General features: G+C 43.0%; 1 protein-coding gene across 3 annotated transcripts in view; it reads right to left on the bottom strand.

Annotated features, from left to right (window-relative positions):
* Positions 1–7,627: 7,627 nt before the first annotated feature.
* Positions 7,628–11,191, bottom strand: part of St6gal2 (ST6 beta-galactoside alpha-2,6-sialyltransferase 2) — a 66,119-nt gene continuing 62,555 nt past the window's right edge. For all 3 annotated transcript variants that reach the window (XM_051153063.1, XM_051153064.1, XM_051153065.1), the window contains exon 6: positions 7,628–8,289. In XM_051153063.1, the coding sequence (XP_051009020.1) occupies positions 8,018–8,289 (272 nt within the window). In that variant the 3' untranslated portion in view covers positions 7,628–8,017. The remainder of the gene's footprint in view (positions 8,290–11,191) is intronic.

Here is an 11,191-nt window from a genome sequence, read left to right as displayed (position 1 = left end):
TAGGGGTGTATTGGTCTAGTGTATCAAGTTGTTTCACCTCCTTGTTAACATCCATCCAGTATCTTAACAAGCTTCCTTCCAAGGCGGAAGGTTTTCATCTGGGAGAAAACAGTACTACAAATATAAGTGGGATGTCTTATGATTTTAGCTATGTTGTTCCACATGGTTGGGCTTTTAATGGCTGAATGGTAATTACACTGTGTGTGTGTGTGTGTGTGTGTGTGTGTGTGTGTGTGTGTGTGTACACATATAGATGCCATAATTTCTTCGTCCATATATTTGTTGAACATTTAGATTATTTCCTGGCTATTGTGAATAGTGCTATAGGAGACATACTGGTTTTATGCCCCTTGTCTATAAATCTGACCATATGGCATTCTGCGTTTAACTATTTTAGGAGCTCACATATTGTTTTCCACAATGGCTGCATTAACTTGCCTTTCTGGCAACAGTGTACAGGGCTATTTTTTTTTTTTTTTTTTTTTTTTTTTTTGCCTCACCCTTGCCAGAAGTGATTTCCTTTTCCTAATAGCCTTTCCACATTGATGAGGCTTCATCTCCCTGTACTTTATATGTGCATGGTCTCATTCTTACAGAGCTGGGCTGAGTTTCACATGCCTATTTGGCCACTGGAATATCTTTCCTTCCCTTCCAGAATATGCCTATTATGTCTATGTCCAATTTAAAAAAATCTAACTATTCTTTTTTAAAAAAAATTTGTGTTTTTTTTTTTTATTTATTCACTTTACATGCCGATTGTAGCCCCCTTGCTCATCTCCTCCTGGTCCCACCTTCCCTCCCTTTTCCACACTACATCCTCCCCTAGTCCTCAGAAAGGGGGATCTTCCTCCCCTAATCATCTGGCCCCAGACTGTCAAGTCCCATTAGGACTGCCTGCATCCTCAGTAGCCTGGCAAGGCTGCCGCAGCAGGGGGAAGTAATCAATGCGTGGGCCACAGAGTGCATGTCAGAGACAGCCTCTGCTCCCTATATTAGGGCACGCACACGGAGACTGAGCTGCCTATTGCTCGCCTACATCTGAGCAGGGGCTCTAGGTCCTCTCCACACATGGACTCAAAGCTCAGACCAAGAATGAGACAAAGAAGTGGATCACCAAATCAAAAAAGGGGATGCCCTATACAACATGGAAAGCCCTGCTGACAGTTCCCATTTAGAGGCTTCCAATCCTTATTGGCAAATGTGTGTGCTCAAGTGTAAGCAGCTGTAGGTCAGATTTGGCTATCAGGTAAAGCCTGTATCTAGGAGGCTGGCTTCACCCCTCTCTAGGTGAATAGGGATAATGAACCTTCTGGGTCTATATATGGGTTTGTTCTGGAAAGTGAAGCAGGTATGATACGGCCAGGACCTTTATCAGTGGCAGTTCTGCTTCGTGGTGGTTATCGACTACTTCATCACCTACCACTGGCTCTCCCTGTACTGAGCTCAAGTGTGCTGTGGACTCCACCAGCCCGGAATCTTCAGGTTCCTCCAGAGCCCCATGGCTCTCCCTTCCAGGCTTTACTCTCTTCACAGGCATCTTTTAAACATGTGACTGGAAAGTGGGTTAGTTTAATGCCTTGGTTACTGTGTTTTCCTCTCCCTTTGGAGTAATAATAAGTTCTGTGAGGACAGAGGTACTGCATTTTCCATTGTCACTGATTTCTGCCATGCTTTGTCTTTTCTGGTCTGGGAAAGTTTCTAAGCTGGAACCTCAACCTTCAAGTTAGCCTGACTTTGTTTCCTGACTACATTAGAGGATGTTCAGTTAGAACAGAGGGAAAGAGCCTTGGTGTGTCATCCAGTGGTGGCCTCCTGTCAGCTGCATATGGAGTTATATTTTCACTGGGCTATGGCAGCAAGAGGCCAGCTGCTTACAATCAGAGTAAAATGTGCACTTTCCTGGTACATGTACTTGAGTTCCACGACAGAGCTCTGAGGATTCAGTAGACTGGAAAAGTCTGATTACCCATACATTTCACAGCACAGCTTCTCCCGATATACAAAGTATATTTGCAGAATGCTAGGGATATGTTCTCAGAAACACATCATTGGGCAGTTTCCTCATTGTCGGAACACCAGTATTTACTTAAACAAACCCGGGAAGTACAGCCCACTACCCAGTGTCTATATGTCATATAGATTTGAACACCTGGTCTTTCCATTGGTTGAAAGGTCATTGTGTAGAATTAGTAGAGTCCCTTTAAAATGTATTATATCTTTGGTTTGCTGGGCAGCGGGCCAATCAAGGATTAGGACAGCAGCTCAGGGAGGGGCTTTAAAAGATTGGTACCACAGTTCTCAGCATGCCCTTTAGGCATGTAGCAGCAGCTTTCTGGTCCAGCCCTACTCTTTCCAGCACAGAAGGCCAGTTTTAAGTATCTGGAAGAAAACCATCTTTTTATCATTTTGCACCACGACCAGTGGTGCAAAGAGAAGGGTCTTCACTGAGTCATCACAATTGCCCCAAGTGACCTAGGCTTCCTCAGCTCCTCAGATCTCCACATGTGCCTTTACAAACCCCGATACCTGCTCTGATTGGAGGATTCCCTCACATTCTAGTCAAAAAGCTACAAATGACCCAGAATGACCTTTCAGGATGTAATCAGTGGATTTCCTCCCCTTTCTATGGTAGGTGTAAAGACCAAGGCTACTTTGACATTATGGTAGGTGTTACTTAAAGCCCCGTAGGTAAGAAGAATAAAATTAATCAAAAGACAATATGATTTTTTTTTTTTTTACCCCTGCCTGTGACAATTAACCAGGAAGAAACTGTGATCTAAATGTGAGCTGCCTCTGATTTCTGGCCAAGCTGCATTCTTGGGCACTCTCTGCAGGCCTGTGGTCACTGATGTTTCTCCTCCTGCTGCAGGCTCTGTGCCTCAGTGTCTTCACTGTCTCCAGAAGGACAGCATGGCTGCTCAGTCATGTGCACGTGCAATGTTTCAGATTAAAGCAGAGACACTTCTAGATAAATGAAAACATGTTTATTTACAATTCTATACACTGTGTACACATAAAAATATACAAAACCAAAATACAAAATATCCAAGTGTTAAAATGTGTACAAATACTTTTAAAATGTGCTTCTTGGAAAACCTCAAGCCATTAATTAGTTTAAAGAGAACACGTTTTGCTTTAAAAATTATCATACCAAAAAATCCCCAAAGCCTTTAAAAAAGTTCACTGGTTTCCAGCGCAGAGATTCCACAAGTATTTGTCTAGAGCAAAACAGGGTGTGTGTTGTAAACTTAGGTTTTAATGCTACCGTTGCACTTGTTTTATTGAAGTCTGTTTTCCAGGGAATCGACAAATGTCCCTTCTCTTCATCTTGTAAAGACCATGGGCGATCAACAAACTCTTCAGAACTGAGAGCTCTGTCGGGCTTTTGACTGACTATGGCACCAGGGTAATGGTTCTGAGAATGGTGGCTTTCAACGTATAAGTCGTTTGTTCATGTGGCCAAGACATGTAGGGTATGAGTGTGGGTGCTGGGAGAAGAACACTGGTTGATTATTAGCAGAAGGATATAAAATATTTGCTTCCTTCTCTTAAAACATCATTATTAGTGTTTTAATAACCAAAATAAAATTTACTGGAAAGCTTTCATCATAAAGATGAATGAAAAAGATAATACAAAATCAACCATGTACGTAGATAAGTATATATATATACACACAATTATATAACTATCTACAGTCATACTTTTATGCTAAGAATAAGAACTCTATCAGCAGCCTTAATTCGTTAAAGTCACTACCCTAATCCTGTAGAGAACATGATGAGTTTCTTTGCTTATGGAAGGCTTCCTTCATTTAACAAACAAGAACTAGAAATTGCATTTTATTTTCTTGAGCCGCTAGAGAAATGTTGTTCACTTCACCAAGGATCTAAACAGAGCCCAAGTGACCGAAGTGTGGATCAAAAATCTCACAATGGAAACATCCAGATATAAAAAGCGTGCTGAAATGCAGGCATACTTTACCTAACTTACTCATGTTTAAACGGAGCTGCCTTGGTCAGTCATGTAGCCACGGGGTAGCATTCGACTACCAGAAAGTCAAACCGAAATGAACAGTGTGATGTAACAGGTAACAGCTTGTAAAACGTAATCATGTCACTGATGCACACCAAAGTCTTTTTTTTTTTTTTTAATCATATTGTAACTCATGGGAGGCTGATTTCACTTGATGCACCCTAACAGTCCCCTATTAAGCCAAAAGATATGAGTATGGTCAGCTGGCAACATAGGCTGAACTCTATTCCAGCAGATATACTAGCTCATAAACATGGCAGAGTAAACCAGGCCCTTTGACGTCCACTTCTGAAAACACGAATGAGCACCATAGCACTGCTTTTATTCAGAAAGTCCAGGATGACTGGCTGAGGGACCAAGAGGTTAAGATACAAGCAAAGAGCCGTTCCTAAACCAAAGCACCACAAACTCAGAGACCAGGTAGACAAACAGAGACACAGCAAATCAGATGTACTCTAGCCATTTAACTTGCCCATTAAGGCAAATCTTATACGCTTGCACGCGACTTTTATTTGATCGCCACTTGTCCTTTCAGAGTCTGACATAGAAACAGCTCCGGGGGGATGTAGGCGTGGTCAGCCACATGGGCCCAGCCCTGTTATTCCATAGAGGTATCTGTGGCTGAGCATTTTCATTATGCACCATCTCTTGCCTCTTTTTTTTTTTAAAATTTTTTTTTTATTAATTTATTCTTGTTACATCTCAATGTTTATCCCATCCCTTGTATCTTCCCATTCCTCCCCCCCCCCATTTTCCCATTATTCCCCTCCCCTATGACTGTTCCTGAGGGGGATTACGTCCCCCTATATATTCTCATAGGGTATCAAGTCTCTTCTTGGCTACTTGCTGTCCTTCCTCTGAGTGCCACCAGGTCTCCCCCTCCAGGGGACATGGTCAAATGTGAGGCACCAGAGTACGTGAGAAAGTCGTATCACACTCTCCACTCAATGCAAACTAGTACAGCCACTTTGGAAATCTATCTGGTGCTATCTCAGAAAAATGGGAATAGGGCTTCCTCAAGACCCAGCTATTCCACTCCTTGGAATATACCCAGAAGATGCTCCAGCACACAACAAGAAAATTTGCTCAACCATGTTCATAGCAGCCTTATTCATAATAGCCAGAACATGGAAACAGCCTAAGTGTCCCTCAGTAGAAGAGTGGATAAAGAAACTGTGGTACATATACACTATGGAATACTACTCAGCTATTAAAAACAAGGAATTCCCGAAATTTGTGGATAAATGGATTGAACATCTCTTGCCTCTTATGAGCAATTAGAGACACAGAGAGAATCTGGAAGTGGCTGAATTTTCATTCGTGGCCTACACTACTGTCTTTGTAATGGGAAAACCACCACCACCACCACCACCACCACCACCACCACCAACAACAACAACAACAACAACAACAAGAAACAGTGATTTTTTCTTGCAACACAAAGGAATTTGACATCTCTCAGTCCTACGGGTGGAGCAAGCAGCACTTGGTGGCTTCTGGTGCACTATGAGGTTCTAACCAGAGTCCCTTCACAGAAGAAGTCAGAGAGTTCTAGAAGAGTTCTAGACAGAGAGAAAGGAGGTGTGGGGAGGCGGATGGCTAACGTTGCTATTCCACAGGTTCATTAGTGTTAGCAAATACGGTGTGGAAGCATGTAATCAATGTCTGGCAAAATCCTGCCATTTGGGACTCATTTAACAAACACAAGAAGCGGCCATCATTTTAGCCATCACCGTGTGACATTTGCAAGAGGCTGAGCTATTTAAACTTTTTAAATACACGAGTGCCTAGTATTAATATGTTCACCACATTTTCTGAATGTTTAACAGATTCTGATTCCTAAGAATCTTTAGGGCCATAATGCATACAAAGAATTAATTGAGTTTCCTTTCTGCTCTGCAGTCTCCTTTTAACCCCTGTAAAACTGAGAGCAGCCTTTTAAAAAGACATGTGGGACAACAGAACCTTTGAAGTGTTTTGTGGCCTTCTGAACTTGAATATTTACACCGATCTCAATAAGTTATTCTACACACCAAATTCTCATGCCACCGAAGAGGATTGTCTAGGATAGTAAGTATGCCTGTAAGTGTGCCTGTAAATACTCCTGTAAGTGAGTCCCCTTCAAGACTATAAAAGGAAACTAGATGGCTGTGAGCACTTACAACGGCAAAGCCTAGGAAATCTAGAACGCTCCAAGGACTCCTAGAGACAATATTCCCACATCAGGGCTGTGTCCTCCAGAGGAACAGAGGTGATTAGACATGTCAATGTGGTGACAAGGCCTAGCCTTCATGAGATGACATGGTTGGATCAGGCTGAGCAGAAGGACCATACTCAGTTGTGGAGGCCCAGAATGGGCTCTCAGCAGATGCTGTCATCTATTTAAACTTTAACCTTTTACATCTGTTTAAAGGCCGACTCTTCTCCCTTCACGGCCGTCTCTCCCACTGGGAGCATCTGCAGTCCCACTTCAGCCCTGCCAGGGGGAACAGCCAAACAGACGCTGGTGAGCTCAGAGATCCATGCTTTCTCAGGAGCATTCTGGAACAAACTCATCATGAAACATGTCTTTCCCCACAAAACTTTGATAGTCACACATTTTGCAGTGTGTGTGTCTGTGTGTGCAATTAAATAAACTGCTATTGTCAATTTCAAACAGCCTTAACTATACCACTGAGCTGCTTTGATTTGATATTGAAATAACAGCCTAGCCTGTTTAATTACAGAATTCTAAAAGGATTTTTTTTCACTGTGTTCACAGAAAAACAACCAAACAACACACACACACACATGCACGCACGCACACACGCACACACACACATACACATAGATGTATTAGTGAATACAGCCATACACTGGGAAGAACACTTTTTCCTGCCTGTGCACCTGTCACACATATATTCTTTGTTTAAAAAAACAAAACAAAACAAAACCACTATTCTGTGGCTGTGTCACATTCTTGACATAAAATATATCAGCAAAAACAAGGGTGGATTCCTACATGTTTGTGAACAGATCTGGGGAACACTCGGAGGACAAGAGGGTCAAGCTTCTAAGAGTTGAGGAAAGCCCACAGGAATTTCATATAGAACTGACAGGGAGGGGTACATCCCATGCAGCTCACAGTGGGGGCTTCAAAGCCACTCTTCGTACTTTAGAAGGAACAAGGGTGTCGACCTGCAAGAATACAGTCACTACTCTGCATGTGAGAGCTATGTGAGAGCTACAGATGGAAGAGCCAGGGCAGTGACACCTGACAATAACAACCCTGTGGGCGCCACCTGTACTGCCACCTGTGTATGCCAACTGCTTCTGGCCGGGTACAGGGTGCTGCAGGAAGACAAAGGAGGTGTTCTTGGCTGCCAGCAGATGTTTGGTTTGGCTTCTTGGATTGCTCGGTATTGATGAGTTGTAGTTTGCTAAGTGTGGCCTGGTTCTCCGTTGTGATACACAGAAAGCACCGGGAAGCAAAGCTGCAAAGCGGTGGTTGAAAATCACGTGCCATATGTGGAGACATTTTAAATGCATCTGAGTGAGAAGTCAGACGTTCATCCTAGAATCCAGGCTTCTTACTGAGGAATGCATGTACCAATAACTTGCTAGCTACAGGATTTCAACTTGGCTATTTCTAGATAGAAACCGTATCATCAGTAGTATCTTCCAAACTTGTGGTCGGAACCAACTGTGGTAAAACAGTGTCCCTGTTGTAGAGGTTAACATGTTTAGAGGTATCGTGCCCACGAGTACACATCTGTTTTCTTTCTATGTATCCTGTTTTTGCTTCTTTCTCGGGTGGTTTTAAAGTTCCATTTCCATATTCATAGCAGTAATAGTTACCCAATGGCTTAGACTAGAAAGAATTCTCATGGCCACTAAGTTGCAGTTGAAGACAACACACTGTCTAAATCTATATTCAAGTATTCTTTTGTGACTTTGAGGACGACAGTAGTATCTTATTGCACATCCGTTCCCGAGAGTTCCGTTTTATGCGTGCGTGTTGTTGGGGCTGATCACTGGGCACCGCAGGGCCCGGAAGCCTGGCAGGACCACTTTGCCCTTATGATGCAAATCTGCCTGGGTGCCTGTGTTGAGGCGTTGCACCAGGAGCTTTTCATAGAGCAGTGGGTGGTAGGCCCCCAGGGTGCAGGCTGCATCGTAGTACAGCTCGTGGTAGTGGCAGAGCTCTGTCTGCCGGACAGATGGGATGTATTCATACACGTGCACTTCCCTGCACATGGACATCATGATGAGGATTCCTGACAAGGAAGGAAATGAAAATACAGTGAGCAACTCCAAGGAGGGAAAGGGAGGAAGCTTTCTTTCCTTTTCTTTTTTTGTTTTTGGTCCTAGAATTGTGGCGAGATGACTGTGGTGAGGTGGACGTACTTTACATTTATAGTGTTTCAACTTCCATGATCCAGAGTGGCTAATGGGGGAATGAATATATAAATATATAATACTGCACAAATCCACTCACTCGCTCAGTTATTACTGTAGACTTCAAACTGCCATAGAAAAGAGAAAAGTGAGTGTAAAGGGAATCTTGCTCCAGTGTTTGACTTATAATGGCCAGTGTACTCTCTTGTGCTACAGTTAACAAATGTATCCCCTAGGGACTGTTATGTCCTGAAGGAACAAATGTTATAAAAATATAAAGATGAAAGCTTATTGTAAGTTGAATACAAATCATCCTTCAGACGGTTCTAAAATGGAATCTATAGGAAAGAGATGCATATTTAAAGATTATAATACAAATTATGTTTTGTAGTCATACGTGATGGGATACACTTAGAGCCAGGGCTACTTGGGAGCAGGGGTATTGCTTGAGCCCTGGATTTCAAGACAAACTCATACAATACAGGAGTACAGTGAAGGAGAACCCAGGCTGTGTGGGAAGCTGAAGCTATCACCCTCGCTAAGATGGCGCCTGGCAACCTGCCAGACAGGATGACTTGCAATTCTGCTCCTGGTAAACAAGTTCTTATTTGGGTTGTGGGCCGTGCTTTGCTCTGACGTATGCATCCCGCCTTGTCGGGAACCAATTGGAGCTATCGACGTAAGGGCTGCTGATTGGTTGAGGCAGAGGATATAAAGGGGCGCGGAGGTGTTGGGGGAGGAGAAGCGAGTGAGCGGGAGAAGAAGAAGCTTGCTGAAAAGTTCCTGAATAAACTGCCTGGAGAAGAACGTTCGGGTCGCGTCCTTATTTTCCGCTGGTCGGAAGGGTCGCGACAAGGCTGGGTTACAACAATGATGAATAAGTTATAAATCTCACGAAAGGTATCAGTATTGAAATTCTTTTCAATTTTAAGTGTTACCAGTGGGCAGCTACAAAAATCATTAAGTGATCATTCTCTTCATTCAGGCTAGTTTTTCTTTTCTTTCCTTAAGTATATATATATATTTAAATTTCTGTACCATTATCATGAAGTTTTTTGAGGCAGGGCCTCAATATGTAGCCCAAGTTGACATTGAACTTGAGATCCTCCTGCCTCAGCTGATGAAATACTGGGATTACAAGGAATTCCCGAAATTTGTGGATAAATGGATTGAGCTAGAAATGATCATAATGAGTGAGTTAACCCAGAAGCAGAAAGACTCAAATGGTATATACTCACTTATATCTGCATACTAGCCCAAGGGGCATGTCCCACCAAAGCCTTCACTTACCAGGAAACTGGGACAGAGGGGAGGACATCCTATTGGGACTCTAAATGAGAGAAGCATGGGAGAATAGCAAAGTAGAAGGATCCAGAAGGTCCTAGAAACCTACAAGTAGAACATTATGATAGGCAGATTTGGGCCCAGGGGTCCCGCTCAAACTAAGGCACCAGCCAAGGACAATACAGGCGGTAAACTTTAAACCCCTACCCAGATCTAGCCAACAGTCAGAACATTCTCCACAGTTGAGTGGAGAGTGGGATATGACTTTCTCACGTACTCTGGTGCCTCACATTTGACCATGTCCCCTGGAGGGGGAGACCTGGTGGCACTCAGAGGAAGGACAGCAGGTTACCAAGAAGAGACTTGATACCCTATGAGCATATACAGGGGGAGGTAATCCCCCTCAGGAACAGTCATAGTGGAGGGGAATAAGGGGAAAATGGGAGGGAGGGAAGAATGGGAAGATACAAGGGATGGGATAACCATTGAGATATAACAAGAATAAATTAATAAAAAGAAAAAAGAAAAAAAAGTATGTGGATCTAAGTCTGGTTAACTTGAAACTTAAAAAAAAAAAAAAAAAAAAAGAGTATGCTTAATCCATTATCTGAAAGTGATACCCTCACTTACTATGAACAAAATATAAAGTCATGTTGTTTCTCTCACATCTAACTTGTTCTTCAGAGGCCTATCATATTTCCCCCCCCCCCCAAAAAAAAAAAAATCAAACTTCAATCACAGAAATAGAAAACCAAGGCTAGAAGCATGGAATGTTCACTTAGCATATGGAAAGCCTGAATTTGACACCAGCACCGGAAAACAAACCTAATCCCAAATTCTGTTATGTCTGCTGCTGAGGAGAGGAGTGAAGGAATCTCCTTTTCCCAAAAGGGATCTAGAAGATGAAGCAGAACTAGTTTCCTGGTAGGCAAGATGTAGAGGGGGAAGGAAAAGGGTGCTGCTCCAGAGACTCCCATGACACTCTGTGCTGAGAATGCTATGCCATGGCAGGGTACTGTGGTACCTAATCCAGAGAATCCATGAAGAGAAGAAGTTGCTCTCTAGAGTGATGCCAAAACTCTGCAACCACCACAGCACACACACTAGCCAGATGTCATCCCTGCCCTAGGCCATCCTCAAGTAACTGGTGTGCCAATGTAAGGCCAATGGAGAATGAGGAGTTGGCACTTGCTACATGACCTTTGGGCACCTATCCACCAGAGCACACAACAAACATCACACTAGTCTCTCCCTTTTTGTGGCAGTCATGGTTCTGGGAACCTGTGTTCTCCTTGGGTAAAATCACCAGTAAAGGGTTCTCTTCTTTGAATCTGAAGTGTCTCTTGCGGGACCATGCCTCGAATGCCTGTTCCACTGCCTGTGGTGAAGAGAATCATTTGGTACTCTTTAAATGTTTAAACACTTAGCTAATACTGTTATTTACACTGTTTTATAGACTCTAAAAGGTTATAGGAGAGCCTTTAAGATAAGAAAAGA

This window comes from Acomys russatus, chromosome 11, assembly GCF_903995435.1.
Source record: "Acomys russatus chromosome 11, mAcoRus1.1, whole genome shotgun sequence".
In the NCBI taxonomy this organism is placed as follows: Eukaryota; Metazoa; Chordata; class Mammalia; order Rodentia; family Muridae; genus Acomys; species Acomys russatus.
This window is presented reverse-complemented; position numbering and strand designations above follow the sequence as displayed.